The 19,872-nt window shown below is 37.0% G+C and overlaps 2 protein-coding genes across 4 annotated transcripts in view; one reads left to right on the top strand and one right to left on the bottom strand.

Moving 5' to 3' along the window:
- Positions 1-5,606, bottom strand: part of LOC307119767 (voltage-gated potassium channel KCNC1) — an 11,951-nt gene extending 6,345 nt beyond the window's left edge. For 2 of the 3 annotated variants that reach the window (XM_079806291.1, XM_079806289.1), the window contains exon 1: positions 1,437-1,509. The gene's annotated coding sequence lies outside the window, so the exon portion shown is untranslated. Of the gene's footprint in view, positions 1-1,436; positions 1,510-5,501 lie in introns of those variants that run through there. The other variant, XM_079806290.1, reaches the window with a different exon arrangement.
- A 4,633-nt stretch (positions 5,607-10,239) lies between these two features.
- Positions 10,240-19,872, top strand: part of fmnl1b (formin-like 1b) — a 36,572-nt gene continuing 26,939 nt past the window's right edge. The window contains exon 1 of the mRNA XM_079805797.1: positions 10,240-10,785. Coding sequence (XP_079661923.1) covers positions 10,447-10,785 — 339 coding nt within the window. The 5' untranslated portion in view covers positions 10,240-10,446. The remainder of the gene's footprint in view (positions 10,786-19,872) is intronic.

Here is a 19,872-nt window from a genome sequence, read left to right as displayed (position 1 = left end):
GGAGACCATTTTTATTTGCTTTCCATTTATTACATGAAAACTTTTGGTGTTAACATAACCTATATGGTTTATAGGTTAACAAGGAACTTTTGGTGTAAACAAAAATAACCTTTATGGTTTTGACAAAAAAAATAAAAAATAAATAACCATCTGAATAAATCAAATTTTACTCAGTTGTTAAAGTGTAACGTACACTTTTTTTTTTTTTTTAAGATTAGGATGGGGAGAGAGTAGACCTCTCACAGTGACTTGTCAGCATTGCAATTCTCTTTGTAGGCCTATACACTATTTTCTAGATATCATGTTTAAACCATGGTTTAAACGCACTACACTTAAACAACGTTTTATTAAATTCATTAGGCTACTTTATATTTATATAGCCTAGTACCTACTTTAGATGTAGGCCTACTATACATTACGTTGCTCATGCAAGCTGCAAAACAGGCTATAGACTATGTTAAAATAAAACTAACATTTTAAATTAAAACGTACGATAGACAAAAACCGACTCTCGTCGTTTCTTTCGTTTTTAAATCTTTTTACAAGAAATCCTGCAGGTCATAAGAACTTTGTTTTTCCACCTTATCCTTGTTTACTTAAAAGCCGTTTTCCTTGCTTTACTCAAGGCAAAAAGCCATGGGTTGACTTTGAAACAGTAGATTTTACATTATCTGTAGTGGAATTACTAGATTTTCGCATACATGTTTGTTTTAATGCGGATGCGCTGTCACTTTAATTCAGCGCCAGCACATCAAAACATAGACCCTGTGCGGAAACGATCACAGCACATGGCTACGCGTTCCTGGAATGAACTGATGGACCGAAGCCGCGTGCAGTGAAAGTTGTATCCGTTAACATGGGTACGGAAAAAATACACACTGCAAACGGAGTATGACTGTGTGAAACGGGCGTCAGCAGGTGCCATGCTCGATGTATGCGCCACTTTCATACGGCTTTCTCGTGCCAGTAGGCTACATCCTGTTACAGCTTTGTCCACCACCCTTCTTCCGTCATCATTATATTTCACGGGGAAGCCAAAATGCTCCCATAGGCTATGCGATATGAATGATGCGGCTTTTCAAGTTCTTCTACTTCTCCGCTAGCCACTGTTGATTAACATGCCCTGTACCGTGAACACGTGTTTCTCTGAAACTCAGCATCGAGTTTAAAGGGACGAGATCACTTAAAAAGCAATATCGGCAGAAAAACTGTCGCTAGATTAATCCACAAGTTTAAAAAAAACGCGCAATAAATCCGCGCTTCACGTGCGTGCCGAACCGTGGATCACGGATCTACTGCGATCCGTTACACCCCCATTATTAACATATTTAAAATTAAACTTTCACTCTCTTTCAACTAATATCTATAGCCTACATGTCATCAACATTTCAACTCGTTTTCTAAATGCACTATAGTCACTTTTAGTGATCCATTACCTGAGAATAAACAGGGGAAATAATCACAAGAGATTGTGAGTGATGTTTTCTCAGTGATGGCATTTACTCGTATGAGGTGCCTCTCTCGCGATGACGGGATCTCACCTGAGAACATTCACCCGTATTTAGGCCACGCCCACACCGGGAAAACAATCCAACGCTCTCCATTGACTTTGCATTGGGTGAGGCTGCCTCCTTGTCATTTCGGACAAAAAACAGAGCAATGTCTAAAAGCTGCTATGTGACATAGTGTACAGCAAACCAGCTAAAGAACACAGAAATACGTTTTTATAAGCTGTAGACCCCAAAAAAACGAGCGTTTAAGGAGACAAAAGTGGATAAAGGCAACACAACGTGAAGCTACAGCAGGAAGAATGGTACATTTTGGGATCCTGCCACTCAGTATGCCTGTGTGTGCAGTAAACATTCTGTCACTATTGAATCAAATATCCAAATGTCAGTTTTATATATATTATATTCAGGGGCGCCGCTAGCAATTTTGGGCCCTATGAAAGAAAATGATGTTGGGCCCTCTACCGTACCAACCTAGCTATCCAAAATCTTTGTCTGCAATTTAATAATACTGACCAATTAAGCTCCACTCGCTCAACCCAGAATGCCCCAATTGGCTGATGAAACATTGATTAAAATTAAGATACAATTTATCCAAAACAAAACTTAATGAAGTGGTCAATGAATCATGTCTGATCAACTCCATTCATCTTATGATGTGTCCTATCTCATGCTGTTCACTTTTCATAATCGACATAGATAGACAGATCGACAACATAGACATAAAAAACCCACATTATAATATTTAAACATAAATATAAAAATAAATACCTTAATGGCTGCAACAATTATAGCACGTCATGTCGGAGTGGGATATGAGTGAACGTAGTTTTACCGGTGAGTGTGAGCAGTTCATGAGTGGAGCGTTTTGCTGGATTTTGCCGGAAATGCGCCATCATTTTTTTATATTTGTAAAGGCCTTTGCACACTGAGTCCGAAATTCGCATGCGAAATTTTTGCACGTCAAAAAATAAATTCGACCTCACGTTATCAATTACGCTTGCACACTGCCTCCGAAACTTTCGTCCGTCAAAAAAAAAATCGGAACAGGTTCGATTTTCTGCGTTTTTCGCATCCGTTTTTCCCATCTACAGTGCTGATGCCCAACCTAAAACTGCTGGCAATGGTGCTAGTGAATGAATCGCCAGTGCTCAGATACCTACATAGCCTATACAAATATTATTGTATCAAACATACTACAAATATTATTATATCACAGCTATAATAGCACACCAAGTCCCTGTAAACCGTGCGTGTGTGTGTGTGTGTGTGTGTGTGTGTGTGCGCGCGCGCGGATCCCTTTAGACATAGGCTGTCAGTCTCTGTTCAGTATAAATTGATTCACTGAAATTTGTGGTCTTCTTTTTAATATGTGGCTCCAGTATCGCTAGCAAAGCATCAAACGGAGTCACTGACATTCTAAAGTAAACTTTGAATCGGTCTGGATAATCCCGCAGCTCCTTGATAAGAGGAACTCTCCTTCCTCTCTACGCGATCGCAGAAGTGGATGGACCCAATATTTCATTTGTTTCATTTTTTAAGAGAGAGGACAAAAAAAATCATCCTCACTACTTGAAGACGGCATTTTGTGTTGTTTTGCGTTTTTTTTCGTAACGCATTAATTAATACGCATCGGACTCAGTGTGCAAGGTCTCTGTGCGTGACAAATTTTTCGGATCACGAATACGAAAAAACGCATGCGAAAATTTCGGACTCAGTGTGCAAAGGCCTTAACACTTTGGTAGATTATACATTTATAATACATTACTACTAGTACTGTTAATACTAATAAAACCGATCTCTGGGGGCCCCAAAAGTGTGTGGGCCCTTAGAATCGTCCTAACTTTCCCCCCCTTAGCTACGCCCCTGATTATATTTCCTGTCTCTGATTACATTCCCCTTCCAGTGGGTGTAGTTCTCAGTGTAATATAACGTGTCTCGCTCTGTCTCAATGGCCTGTATCCACTTTTGTGTCCTATAAGCTTGTTTTTTGGGTCAACAGCTTATAAAAACCTCTGGGGTTTTGTTTAGCTTGTTTGCTGTAAACCTTGTCACATATCAGCTTTTAGACATTGTTCTGTTTTTTGTTATAAGTCAGAAATGACAAGGAGGCAGCCTCACGCAATGCAAAGTCAATGGAGAGTGATTGATTGTGTGTCCATTTGCAACATGAATGGCACACACTAAACATTTCAGTTTAGTACACTTATTAGTTAATTAATAACACAATACAATAAACAGATTTCAGATTTATCCACTCTGGGACCCGGTTTCATAAAATATCGGATTCATGCTCTCAAAACGCTGGATCCGTGTGGACGAAATGCTGATACAGTAAAACATTTTTACGTATAGGGGAGAGCGGGGCTGCATTTAACCATAGCAAAAGTAAATTTCTTAACTAAACTTAAGTTTCATCTCTGTTTTTTGTGTTTATTTAAAATAAGACAAATCCGATATTATTGTAATCTTATATCTGTTATTTAACAGTTGAGATGGTTCTTTAATGCTGATCTAACCAGCAGAAGACACGAGCCGTGATTTAAATCCCAGTTGTGCAGGCGGGGTGTGTTGTAACTGCGTTACAATGAGCCCCTATTAGAAATATGCCATTATATTCTATACTTTTATTAATTCTTTTGAGAAACCATGAGAAAAGTGTGAATAATGACAGAGAGTTAATGTTCAGAAATGTATTAATTATTATTTATTAATTATTATTATGTTTTGAACTATGCTGTATAGCTGTATTTAGCGATGTATTTGTAGTCAACTAAAAAATGCTTATATTTTATTTTATTTAAAAAAGTTAATAATTGTATTTTATTGACAAAATATTTTAGTTTGTCTTGTATATTTTTTTGATTATATCAAAATTTTAAGCTGTTATTTGGTCATGTTACATTGTGCCCCACCACGTTACAATGTACCCCACCTACGGGCATGTTGTCACATTTCACTTCCATTCTTTCGGAGTAAATCAAGAAAAAAAGTATACACTGCATTAATTAAACAAAACATAATTGTACTAGACATGTGTGCAATTAATGTGGGAAAAAATAAATACTCTGAACCCCAATTGGATTTACACTAACTGAGAAAGTCAAAAAGCGCCCTACAGCTAAACGCGTCTCTGTGTATTCAATAATATCCATCATATTTGTCCCTGTCCTAGTTTTATTTATCTAGCCTACTCCAATTTAAGGCCCTAACCCCAGCAAAAACATTCACGGGGGAACTCATGGGCCGGATTTGCAATGGTCGAATTTTAGTCCCAGACCAGCCCTGTCCACGAGTGCCCAATCCGTCTCTCTCTGGCGGTGCTTGCAGACCTCGCTAAACCACGCCCCCTCCGCCACATATTAGGCTTGTTTGACTTGATGCAGCGATGAAACATCGTTGTATTGACAAATATTGCATTTATTTCACTTCAGCTGTGATCAAGTATGCAAACACAGCGCGAGCGTCCCCGAGGCAAGCAGAAAGTGTCCGACTTTACGTCTACGTTTGCGGCTACTCTCGCCGATCGGATGCATCTGGCCGCAGCCGATGTCGAACACACCTGATCTAATACTCATTTCAAATGCAAAGATGCCAGCCAATCACAACAGTGGGTGTTTTCACTTAAGTCTCACAGCAGACACACCCCTTCAAACAGAGCATTCAAGCAAGAGGGCAAACATCAGGATAGAAAAAATGCCTTTTATTTCTAAATTATGACATTTTATGATGTAAAAATAATACTAACAATATAAGTACACCCCAGGAAACATTATAAAATCATTTTAAAAATCCACGCCATGAGACCTTTAATAATCCAAGAGAGAAAAAATATAGACAAAAAAAAGTAGTATTATGTTTTATACATTAAACGATTCTTTTTTGTTTTTTTATTCATTAAAAAATAAATTGCAGTGCAATGCAAACATTTGCCTGATAATGACTTAAAGAAGTTGAAAACGAATCAACCACTATTTAAAAGACTGACCTTACCTTGTCCCAGGACAGAGTTTGATATCCTTTCACACAGAGATATTCCTAAGAACACAGAATTTCACTATTATAATCTTTTGACTGTGCTGGTGAGCTTGAAACTCTGAGTTGTGAAACACTGACACACACTTTTATACTTCATTGCAGTCCAGCCTCCAAAGGTCCCAGAAGACAACCCACCATTCACCAAAGAATGTCCAGCCAGAAAAAAGTCCATCTGATGAGAGCCAGCTGTTCCTGTCAGTCGAACTTCCCGTCAGCTCACTAATCCACATAGCCTGAAGAATAGACGGCTCATTTTGTTGAATCGACATCTGTAGATATTCACTTGATGCAAAGAAACCATTGTATCCACTAGAGAGAAAAAAAGGGGGGAACAGCCTAATAAACACTGGGGGCCCTGTATTATGAAATGACAGATAATCTGCACTGCTGAAATTAGATTTCATATCCCCTGCAGAATGTTGAAAGCATCTGCTAATGACTGAATGCAATGCACATATGATGTGAAATTTTAGCAACAAGAAAATATACGTCAAAAAATGGTGACAATGCTGTGCATCCCAATAACCCAATAATGTTAGAGCCTATATGGTGAATAAAAACGCAGTCAATGTAAACACGACACAGATGACTTTTCCATGCATACGGCATTCCATACATTCTTGGTCTCAACAGAACACGTGTTTTCTTCCTCTGCAACACATGCGCGGCCACACACACATATACACACACTCAAAAAAATGACTTGGTAAATTTATTTTAAAAAGCAGCGTCACGTGGTTCCACGCAACTATATTGAGTGATTTTTACAAATGACAGTTTGATTATATGAACAAAAGAAATTCAAGTAAAACTGACATTTTTTAAAAGGAAACCATTTGAATTTGTCACTGTTACTTAATATTTATATGTGCAGTTTACTTCATGTTATGTTCAATTTATAAAAGTTTATTATGTAAGGTGAACACATTTATCAATTTAATTTACCTTATTAAATTAACTATTTGCTCTACAAGTGTAAGTGGAAAACTATTAAATTAATGACAAAAGCATTGTTTTTTTTTATAAAATGCAAAGATTGGACAAACTTAATTTAATTGAGGGCATGAATTCCATCCAATAAATGTGTGTGTATGAGTGGCCACAGCCTAAACACAGGCACTCTTCTGCATAATTACAGAAACTCCTCTAAATGTCCAACATAACTGAACATTAAACACTAACATAAAAAAACTTTTCCCTTTACTGAAAAACATAAAATAACACTTTAATCCCTAAATTTACTCTCCTAATGCAGTCCCTTGGAAAGCATGCTGGGAACTACAGATCCACTGCCCAGTTTGCTTGTTTCACTCGGCAATGTTAAGTTGACCGAACAAACACTTAAGTTAAGCTGACAATACTCATTTTTAGTAGATACAACTCAGTAAATCTAAGTTCATTTAGTTACACAAGTTTTTAAGTAATGTGAACATGGATGATTTGAGTGCAACTAAAAACAGTGAAAGTTAATTTTTTGAGTGCACACACACACACACACACACAAAATGCTAAATTCAGTACCGGATACTGGGGCCAAGGAAAACAAATATTATAGTGTTGATTCAGTGAATTTTAAGGCAGTTCTGATGTGGTGCATTTAATACATATTAATTTGGTCAGAGCTGGTTGTTTTAGCACAATCTTTACGCTGCAAAGTCACTTTCTTCACACTTTCTTCTACTTGTCAAACGATCAGCATTTGTAGACCAGAATTTGTTTTTAATGATTAAAATCCAAAAGGGTGAAAAACACCTCAGGCAGGACAAAGAGCCACAATAAAGCACATTTAAAAAAGGGAGATTTAGGCAAAACTAAAAGAAGATCACCTTCACAGTTAACTTCACTACAAACCTTTGTGCACGTCAAGCCTCGAAACCATGAATCCATAAATTCATTTTCAGTCACTGAATCAATCTGGTGTTAAAGATTGTTCAAATCTGCTTGAGAACCAGTAGGTGGCGCAATTGCTCAATACTGCTTTCACGTCTTATGCCAGTACTAAATTGCAGTGACTATTCATTCAATCTTCAAAAACCTTTTAATCTTAAACTAATAGTAAAAACTATCTGCACGTGCAATTTGGCAGTTCATAAAATGCTTAATTTGTCCTTAAACAACAAGGTAAGAAATAAACTAGTAAGCACTGTAGTCACGGAGCAAACACTTTTATCCAAAGCACCCTACAGCACAATAAAGGGACAACCACTGTGAAGGCGCCTGGGAATGGGATCACTCGCTTTGTTAAGGGGAATGTTATCAGCCTCGATATTTAACCACGACACCACCAAAAATATATTTCAATTAACATATTTACTAAGAATTCTACTATGGATTACCATTTGCATTGCAAATAAACACTACAGGGACACAATGATAATGGACTCTAGTAAGACAATTAAAGACCATTTTAATAATATCATGAAAGTACATATAAGAATTCTACTATGGATTACCATTTACATAGCAAATAAACACTACAGGGACACAATGATAATTGTATGGATGATTGTATGGGGTGGACAGGTGTCTTTATGCAGCTAACGACCTCAAACAGGGGCATCTAATTTAGGATAATAAATGGAGTGGAGGTGGACATTTTAAAGGCAGACTAACAGGTCTTTGAGGGTCAGAATTCTAGCTGATAGACAGGTGTTCAAATACTTATTTGCAGCTGTATCATACAAAGAAATAGTTAAAAAATCATATATTGTGATTTCTGGATTTTTTTTTTTAGATTATGTCTCTCACAGTGGACATGCACCTACAATAACAATTTCAGACCCCTCCATGATTTCTAAGTGGGACAGCTTGCAAAATAGCAGGGTGTTCAAATACTTATTTTCCTCACTGTATATATATTGTTTGTAGAATTGAGGAAAAAAAATTATGAATTTAATCAATTTTGGAATAAGGCTGTAACATAAAATGTGGAAAAAGTGAAGTGCTGTGAATACTTTCTGGATGCAGTGTGTGTGTGTGTGTGTGTGTGTGTGTGTGTGTGTGTGTGTGTGTGTGTGTGTGTGTGTGTGTGTGGGCATGTTTTCGTGAAATATCAGGACACAAATGTGTATAATGACATGGGTATGACATAGGTATTACAAAAAGAGGGTGAAATATGAGGACGTTCCCCATGTCCTCACTTTTCAAAATGCTTATAAATCACACAGAATGAGTTTTTTTTTCACAGAAAGTGAACTGCAGAGTCTCCTGTGAGGGCTAGGTTTAGGGGCAGGGGCAGTGTAAGGGGATAGAAAATACGGTTTGTACGGTATAAAAACCATTACGCCTATGGAATGTCCTCACATTTCACAAAAACAAACGTGTGTGTGTGTGTGTGTGTGTGTGTGTGTGTGTGTGTATATATACACTCTAAAAATGCTGGGTTAAAAACAACCCAAGTTGGGTTGAATATGGACTAACCCAGCAATTGGGTTGTTTTAACCCATTTGAATGTTTGCTTAAAACAACCCAATTGCTGGGTTAGTCCATATTCAACCCAACTTGGGTTGTTTTTAATCCAGCATTTTTTAGAGTGTATATACCGATCAGGTATAACATTATGACCTTCCTAATATTGCGTTGGTCACCCTTTTGCTGCCAAAACAGCCCTGACCCGTCGAGGCATGGGCTCCACTAGACCCCTGAAGGTGTGCTGTGGTATCTGGCACCAAGATGTTAGCAGCAGATCCTTTAAGTCCTGTAAGTTGCAAGGTGGTAAAAGTGAGTGTACAATGTACAATGTACAATGGTTCCGCCGTCCATGTACAATATATATATATATATATATATATATATATATATATATATATATATATATATATATATATATATATATATATATATATATATATATATATATATATATATATATATATATATATATATATATATATATATATATATATATTAATAGGCCTACTTTTATTCATATAAAGATGCATTTCATTGACTTCTACATTGTTACAAAAACTTCTATTTAAAATAATGTTGTTTTTTGAGCATTCTATTCAAAGAATGCTGAAAAAATGCGTCCGTTCCCACAAAAATATTAAGCAGCACAACTGTTTTCAACATTGATAATAATAATAAATGTTTATTGAGCAGCAAATCATCATATTACAATGATTTCTGAAGGATCATGTGACACTGAACACTGAAGTAATGATGCTGAAAATTCAGCTTTGATCACAGGAATAAATTACATTTTGATATTTCTTTTTTTAATTGAAATAATATTTTACTATTTTTACCATATTTTTATCAAATAAATGCAGCTTTGGGGAGCTGAAGAGACAAAAACTTTATTTATTAACTTTACTTTTTAATTATTATTTTTTTTAAATATAAATTATGTTTACTTATTTTAACATGAACCCTTTATATGGTACACATATCCACAATTAAAGTTAAAGTAAGAAAGTCTGAAGCCATTCAGAAGAGCACTCAGTCTGTGTGTCCGGTGTTGTTTGGTTGTCTTTAGTATCCTAGCAGCAAACACCAACAGGAAACACGAGACTCCGGTTGTAGATGGACATCTGAGTAAGTATCAGGTGTTCGTATGACACACACACACACACACACACACACACACACTCACTCAGATGAGAGGCAACAGCACTAGGACCCAGAATCCTCCCTGTTCCTGCCTCCTCTCCTCGATCACTCACTCCTCTCCTCCCTACCTGAACTACTCACTCCAGGATGGAGCAGAGAGATGTCGCAGTGACCAGAAGCAAACGCAGAACCAGGTCAGAGACACATCCGGACAGAAGATAGTCTTGCCTACTAAGTGTCAGTTTCTTTAAGTATATACAGTATTATTATGCAAATGGAAACACCATCAGAAGTCTGCAGAATACCTGAATAAGTCATCAACTATGTAAAAACCACAACCTTTTACATGCCACTCTACATAAAAGCAAATTCTATAGGATTCGAGTTACCGCTGGATTTTATCCCACTATTGGACCCAAGCGAATTCTACACAGGGACTGAACAAGAAGACACTTTCAAGTGTTTAGAATCAGTCAGCAGGTGTAAAGATTCTCTGGACTGTATATGTGTACCTCTGTGTGTAACTCCACATACAGCCATGGGAAATGCAGCTGGAAGTCTGGAGATGACACCCGGGCAGGAAGCCAAACGGCCCCTCAGCACTTACGGGCAGAAACAGCCACCGGCCCCTAAACTGCCCCCACCCCCTGAGGAGGAATTAGAGGAGAGGTTCAGCACTGTGTTGGTATGTACAAAACAAAAAATCCCATTATGCAGAAGGTATTTTCTTTTTGTTAAACGTTTTGCTGATGGAATATAGAAAAACGGCATGTTGAAGGGCTTCAGTGTGTGTGGTTGAGGGCTGAGATATGCAACCACAGTAACTAAATACGTTTGATATGCATTGTGAAACTGATGTGCATCGATTTGCATAGTTATGATCAAATGAAGACTTTCGAATGATTGAAACGGCATAGCCTGCCCAAATGACATACTTCAGCTTGGTGTACCACTATGGGGTGTCGACTGTGTTGGAATGTTATGCGCTGAGGTGATTGCATTCATATGCATGTTTGTGAAATCTGTAAAATCTCTCCGAGTATGAGTGTTATGCAGCGGCGAGAAATGTGCAGCCGGGAGACTTTAATGCATCATTAGGTGCATTTCATGTGCTTTATCTACATGTATCGTCTGCATCTTATTTATGATGAGTGTAAAATATGTAAATGTAATGCTGATTAAGTACTTACTACTTAATTAATCCAAAATTCTGCCGTTTCCTCACCCCTACGTCATTCAAAATCTGTGACTTTCTTTCCATACATTGAAGTGAATGGTGATCAGGGTCTGTCAAAAAACAAAAAAGGACAAAATTCACCATTAAAGTATTATAAAAGTAGTCCATCAGCACTACATTCAGTCTACAATAGCTTTGTGTGAGGAACAGACTGAAATTTAAGTCATTATTTACTATAAATCTTCTTTGACTGTTCGCCCATCACTATAAGAAAAAAAGATAAATCGTATAAGTAATAAATGTTTTCTTTTGTGTCCAACGGAAGAACAAAAAAAAGGTCATAGGGGTTTTAATAGACATGTTTGCTAAAAAAGTGACTTAATTATAGGAATTCACTAGCCTGACGTCGTCACACTCAGATTCTAGTCAGAATATGCGTCTGATATTGCTCCATTGAGCTGTGATTATGAGGCGTGTTTCCATAGATATACATGATAAAGGCTAGATGTCTCGTCCGCGCTGCTGGCCAATGGAGGTCGACGTCTGCACCTGGCGGCCATCTTGTCACAGGCAGCTCGCTCACTCGTAACATTGCTTTCATGGTGCTTGCACTTTTTAAATAACCATAACTTGCTCAATTTTCTACCGAATTTCAAACTGTTTATTTTGTTATAAACGTCAGAGATGTAGTTATGACTCTGCGTACTTATGAACAGTGTTGGGGAAAGTTACTTTGAAAAGTAATGCATTACAATATTGCGTTACTCCCTTAAAAAGTAACTAATTGAGTTACTTAGTTACTTTTTAAGAAAAGTATTGCGTTACGTTACTTTTGCATTACTTTTTCTCACCTGGGCTGGGCTTGGTTTTTTTTGTTTTTTTTTATAACAAAAAAAAGTTATATTTTTGTGCAACGGCAAAGACCTCTTCACACCACAATTGAAATAATAAGCCCCAGGCTGAGGTAAAAATGCGAATTCACGCATGAACAGTAGAGGGCGCAGCTCTGCTGTGCTGCCATTATGGATAATGGTAGAATAGGATGCAGGAGAAAAAAAAGTTTTACCAATAAATAAAAAAAATCTAGTAATTTTCATCATCAAAGGTCAGCAGTAAGACATTGGTAAATTAAATATAAAGGTAGATTATGCATAAAAATAGTTGTTTTATTTAACATTTAATTATTGGAGGTTTGCATAGTACTCTGATTTTGCATTGGACTGATTTTATTCATTTTGAGGAGTACAGAATCTTTATTGTGCAAGTGAGATAAATAAATGCTCACATTTAGTCTAGAATTACAATAACCATCATGTTTACACACAACGCCTCTGCACTTATTTTTCTCAACATGGGGGCTGGAGAGCTGTCAGTCAAATTAATTTGAAAATGTAACTCAGATATTTTGTTGTACATTTGAAAAGTAATGCGTTACTTTACTAGTTACTTGGAAAAAGTAATATTATTACGTAACTCAAGTTACTTGTAATGCGTTACTCCCAACACTGCTTAAGAAAAAATATTCATAATTTGTTCAAGCATCCATAATTATGCTAATAACGTTTGTAAGAAACCAAACCATTTGTAAATGCGTCAAGATTTCAGTGAGATAAGAGTATTTGTGTTCATGCAGATCGCTCGCCTTACATCAGGTACCACAGAGCCCTGCCTGTGACAAGATGGCCGCCGGTGATGACGTTAGAGACTCCGCCGTAAGACATCTAGCCTTTATTATGGATATCTATGCGTGTTTCAACCAAACCAGGAAAGAAAATCAGAGCAACGGAGTAACTTAAGTGACGTATGTTGAACGACTCGTAGTTGTTAACAGAACTCAACTGCACGCACGCTGGAAGAAGCAGAAGAAGAAGATGAGTGTAAATGATCTTTGCCGGTGTTGTAAAAGAATTTAAGGTTACACGGAGTACTTACCAACACAATCATCATTAGTAAAGGTGAATGAATATACGAACAAGTTCTCCATTAAGTAAACAAATTCAACCCAAGCGCTCTTTTTGAGGTGGATGATTACGTTACTGATGATCATCTGTCCATCATCGTATAAAACCCACCCTGACAATTTGATTGGTCCGAACAGCTCTGGTTCGAGTATAGTTGCTCCACAAAGTCAAGTGCAGACCGAACTTACCGACCTCAAATGTTGTGGGCGGGGCTAAGTTCGGCTGGCATCCAGGCTAGGAATTCACACACCTTACCACAATAAATATTGTTTTAGCATAGATACTAATATGATGTGGCTGGGTTAGAGTTATAGTTAATTAGTCAACTAGTCAACTTAAAGGGATAGTTCACCCAAAAATAAAAAATCATAATTTATTCACCCTCATGTTGTTCCAAACCTGTATGAATTTCTTTAATCTGCTGAACACAAAAAAATATATTTTGATGAATACAGGTAACCAAACAGTTGATGGGCCCCATTGACTTGCATAGTATTTTTTTTCATAAAATGGGGATCAATCGGGACCATCAACTGTTTGGTTACCTGTATTCTTCTTTTGTGTTTGGTAGAAGAAAGAAATTCATACGGGTTTGGAACAACTTGAGGGTGAGTAAATGGTTTTTGGGTGAACTATCCCTTTAATGCAGGGGTGTCCAATCCTGCTCCTGCTCACTGTCCTGCAGAGTTTAGCTCCAACTCCAATGAAACACACCTGAACCAGCTAATCAAGGTCTTACTGGGCATCGGCCCTGTCCCAAATGGCACACTTCATGTGCACTTTCGGTCTTGTGGACTTTCAATGGCCGTTGCGTATGCGTGTCCGTTAAGTCCACGAAACCGCAGGGTGTCCCATTTGTCATTTTAGGTCTAGAAACTTCCAGCAGGTGTTGAGGCAAGCTGGAACTAAACTCTGAAATAAAAACACTAACCAGATTCACAGTAGAGTATTAGACATGGCAGTTTCCAATCTGAACAGACCAAATCAAACTACTCACATGTTTAAAAGGGATATTTAGCCCATCTTTCACTCCTTTACCTATACACTGTATACTGTAAACTGGTCTGGCTCTGGTGTGTGTTAGTAAAGTCAGCTGTAATTTATCCCATGTTAATTAATCCACCCTGCCAATATCCTTGATGCTGCTCCTAAATCAGATAAACACTCTCCCATCACACAGCGGCGAAAGGCCATCTAATCTACGCACTAGTATTAAAGTGCACATGCACTAAAGTGCTCTTCATCAAACTCAAACAATTTCATTTTGTCCAATCGTCATCTGCAATGCCTACTTAGAAAGAGAGTTTGTGACATGCTGTTTGTATAATGGAAATACGATGCAAATAATGCAAGTAGCCCCGGCAGTGTGTTCATGATAAAACGCACTGAATTAAAATGGCAATCCCTCAAAAACACACATGGTCTCAGGTACCAAATGTTAATATTACAACACAAAGCATCGGTACTATAACCTGTGAGCAAGATTAGAAAAAGTATTAAGTATTCATATGAAACATGGCTGTTATCACAGAAGTCTTGCATAACAGTGGCCATGTGCACATGTAAACTCATGCAAATGTACAGAGAACTCTGCATTCTTTTCTTTGTGAGGCAGAATATACGTATATAAAGACATTCGTTTTGTCCTTGCTCGCACGTGTGTGTTTTCAGCATTTAAAGCACGCAAGCTGATGCTTTCTAAATCAGTCTGCCGGGGCGAGGAGTGCAAGAAATCTGCAAAAACTACAGGCCTGTAATTATACAAATGGTCCGTTCAGTTATTGATATTTTGCATGTGGCCACTTACTGAACGAACAAACCATCCATCTTCAGCCGTAGTCCACCCTTTAGCTGATCTAGAAACACTCAGGATAAAAATATATGACATACAATGAATCAAAGTTAGTACTGAATGTATTTCAATATATTTATTACTGCAGAAATGAGTCATAAAAACTAGGTTGAAGGTACACTATGTAACTTTTGGCCGTCTAGGATGCATTTTGCGGAAGAACATTGTTTTGGTTGTGTTTGGCTCTGTGTGACCCTATATGAATATGACCCTTCATAATGCTTTATAATAAACTCTGTTAGAGACCTAATATGGCAATTTACCTGTTCAATAATTTGACTTATTCACCTGTTGAGTAATAAAAACACCATCTCCAACATTTAACAGCTTTTACAACATTTCAAATCCCTCAGTTCTCGCCATGTCCCAAAACCCATGCCAATGTTGATTCTTGTTTTATTACGTGCTCTGTCGCGTTCTCTTTTTGACAGCAGACTCTCCTCTGTTCAGCGTGTGTTTAAAACGGGTGATTCCCCAGAGGTTGAAGATTTAGCGCCTCCATGTCAACCGTTCTCGCTCGTGACAACTAACCTCTGACACTACCACACAAGACACGCAACAAGACAGGTGTGATGAGAAATTGAGTCCCCCCAGGAATTAGGACCCCAAGTGATCCCATTGGTTCAATGGACTTTAAATGGGTAGTATTTTTAGTGCCTAATTACAATTCCTGCAAAATAACGTTATGATTTATGTTTAAAATGCGTTATACTGACCATGTCTTTGAAATTACATGGTTTATTTAACTATAACTGAAGCTAGGTTGTGAAATCAAGTATTTCTCGTTCTTACTGTTTTTAGTTAGCTAGGCTACTAACATAGCATACATCTGCCTGGTTAGCCTGCTAGCTTAGCTTATATTATATTAGGTATCTTTTTTGCTTCCAATATAGTTCCCAATTACATGTTTAAAATTAATAACGTTGGTGGAGGGGAAGAAGTCGAACATGTAAAAAAGACAAAGAAAGGGCAGACGTTACACTAAGAAGGGAGATAAATATAAGCAAATAGATGATGGTGGAAGAGTTGGATGTGTTTTGAAAAAATTAACTATTATTATAAAGAGAAAGACAAATTAAACTTAGACACTGTCAAAACACTGTGTCTACAGCAGACGCAATGTGACAATTATAAGATTGACAATTATAATCAATGGAGCTATCTGCACTGCAGGCATTACATAAGGGAAGATTGTTTGAGAGCGAGACTGTGTGTGCGTGCGTGCGTGTGTGTCTTTGCCCTAAAGCAATATTTCTGCAGATTGCTGATGTTCCTCCCCTTGACCTGTTTTACAAATTAGGAAACACTGCCATGCAAATGTGCCACGCATTGCTAAGAACTGTAATTCAATATGGACAAAAATGAAATGACACAGCAAACATGATGTTGTGGATGTAACTTTTCCATACCATGTCACACCATTCAAAAGTTGGGTAAGGGTAGGTAATGGTGATGATACACAGGGCAACTTTTTGAGCAATGTTACTAGGCAATGTTGGCGTCAACGGGCAACCAGGTAAGACACAGGGCCCATGATCGATCTTAAGTACCCAGATAGAAATTTGTTGCCCATTCCCGATGGGAATGTGGCCAAGCAACATTGCATTACATTACAAAACATTGCTTTGTAACATTGCCCAGCAACATTGCTCAAAAAAGTACCATAAAAAAGTACAAAAAATGCCCCATGTACCATCACCTTAAGAAGATGTCTCTTCTGCTCACCAAGGCTGCATTTATTTAATCAAAATACAGTAAAAACGATTCTCCAACTACAGGCACTTTTGGCACTGTGAGCTTATGGAAAATTCACTCTCTTAAAACACACTTAAAACAATCTTCCTAGCTTCATTCATTTGTCTTCTAACACAATATAACAGTGGGCAGTTTTAGAATTCCATGGAATATTATTATTTTTAACAGTTTTTCTGAAGAGCGCTTTCAAAGATGTCATTTCCACCACTTTTCAATTTATGTATTTTATTACAATATAATATTGTAAAACTAATTATATAAGATTATGTATCAGTCAACAACATCAGTGGCTACCTAATCATGTAACAAAATAAATCTCAATACTTCATGAACTTTATATATTTTTATTTAAAGTATGAGTTGGGATTTTTGCCTACAGCATTTAATTTTTGCTCAGGTCTATATTTATTTTTTAAAGTCACTCACACATATATTGTAAGCAATGAACTATTAATACTTGATTTAAAATATATTTAGATCCACATCATTGGTTATTCTTTTTTTTTTTTACTGTGTAGTGGTGGAAAGTGGTGGACGGTTTATGGTGGAAAGATTGTTTCTGTTCATTTTTACTTCAACTGCCAGTCCAAAATATTTTGAACCATGTATTTTATTATTTAACATATATAAATTGAACAGTATACTTGTTGAGGGAGGTGGAAATGACGGAAATGACTTATTTTATTCCAAAAATAGTTTAAAATTGTGATATACAATTGAAATTTCGATGGTATAATATTATTATATTTGTCCTTAAGACAAACATGTTAAAAATATTTTTAAATCGATCCTTTAATATAAATTTTTAACATTCAAAGAGGGCCAGTCTGGGTTGGGGACAAGCACAAAACTGCAAAATCTGCTAATAAACAGCCTTGCAAAAGCATTTTTAAAAGAAAACAAGGGCAAGATTTGGTGGTTACTAGGATGTTGGAGCATGAACTTCATAATGACAATGTATTTGTACATTTGTTTGTTTATTTATTTACAAAAAAAGGCCAAGGACACAAAAGTGTCTGTATTTGGAGAATCACCCTAATATTGTTAAATATAATTACAATTTATCAGAACTGTTTTCTATTGTAATATATTTTAAAATGTAATGTATTCCTGTGATCAAATCTGAATTTTCAGCATCATTACTCCAGTCTTCAGTGTCACATGATCCTTCAGAAATCATTCTGATATGATGATTTGCTGAAACATTTCTTGTTATTATCAATAATGAAAACATATTTTTGTGGAAACTGTAACACATATTTCTCATCGTTCTTTGATGAATAGAGTCTACTTCTTACAAGAGATGACAGCTATATTCCTTCCTTTCGCTTTTCATAGAAAACATGATTTCATAGGTCTGACGTGGATAAACAGATGTTTAAACTGTTTAGCATATTTGCTTTGGCATTTACTATACAGCTCCTTAGTCTTCGGTCAGTCTTGGGTTCATAAGCGGGTCACAAAAAAGGCTAAATATTAGTATAGAGTTCACGGAGATCTTTTACAATGTTCCCAAAACAAATGATAACATTCCTGAGCTATCAGCTGAAAGATACAGCCGAGGAACTGGACACAAAACAAATACTGTGGATTCCAATCATCTTTACAGCAAAAAGGTCTGTTCCTAAAGCAATATCAAGAACTTTAAAGAAATGCAATCTCACCTGCTGTATGCAGAAGGGACAACTCGACAAACTGACAGCACGAGGTGTGGAAATACATTTACAAAGGGTTTTGATATTCTTATGGGGAAGACATTTCCCAAAATGCCCCCGAGTGACTAGCAACACCTGGCCAATCCCTCCAGGGGACGTCCCAATGAGAAGAAAGATTGACTGAGAAAGTAAATAAGGATTTAAGGTGGTGTTTGCTAGCATTATTGGTGTTCATAATTAGAGATTTGAACAAACCACCATTCCTAAGTATTAAACTTAGGCATGTAACTCATCCCAGAACTTGAATTAATGTCATCTATTACCTCTCCAGAAATTAATACTTTTATTCGGCAAGGATGCATTAAATTGATTGTCTGGCTATCACCAGACCAAGCTCAATTTAAGATTGAACATTGATGTTATGATGCTGAAAATTCAGCTTTGATCACAGGAATACATTTAATTTGAACATATATTACAATAGAAAATGGTTAGTTTAAATTCAAAAAATATTTAAAAATTTTACTGATTTTAAAATATATTCATATAGAAAAAAGTTGGTAATAATATTTCACAACTTTTTTTGTATTTTTGATCAAATAAATGCAGACTTGGTAAGCAGAAGAGTCTTCTTTCAAAAACATAAAAAATCTTACTGACCCCCAACCTTTGAACCATAGCCATTTAGAAAGACAAGAAAACCACATAGCAACCACTTAGAACTCTTTAGCAACTGCATAGTAACACCCTGGCAACGCCCTAACATCGCTGCGGTGGGTTGATTTTCAACAACATTTTCGCCGCACAAAATTTTTAACGAAATATTCAAATAAATGTTCAACTATATTACTGATCTGCCCGCATTGTCACTATATGATAATTGAACTGAGGTGGATGACATCACCGTTTTCTCCAAATTCTGTTGCATTATTTTCCTGTTTAACACTGTGAAGGTGTAAATAAAGGTGACTTGACTTGACTTGCATGGGAAAACTCCACTTAGGGCTCGTTCACACACAACGCAGGCAGTGGAATGGGGAAAAAACGGTCTTGGGGCACGTTTTTTAAAAGTTGAACTGATTTTAACTTGAGCGCCGCATTTTTAGAACGCCACATGCGCGAGACGCTGCAAAAGACGCAAGACGCGATCGCAACGGTCATGCATGTCCGTGTAACGCGTTTACACTGAAAAACAATGTAAAAGTAACAGTGGAATGGAAAAACACGTTCGTAGGTCCACATAAAAGTTTTTTTCCTGTGGCTAGTGTATATTCCATTTGTTTTCAATGGGAGCGGCGCGTTTTTAAAACGACAGAAGCGTAACGAGGTGCTATTTTGCAGTATTTCATGCTCAATCGCTGAATGCTCAGCA

This window comes from Gobio gobio (genome assembly GCF_949357685.1).
Source record: "Gobio gobio genome assembly, chromosome: 23".
In the NCBI taxonomy this organism is placed as follows: Eukaryota; Metazoa; Chordata; class Actinopteri; order Cypriniformes; family Gobionidae; genus Gobio; species Gobio gobio.
This window is presented reverse-complemented; position numbering and strand designations above follow the sequence as displayed.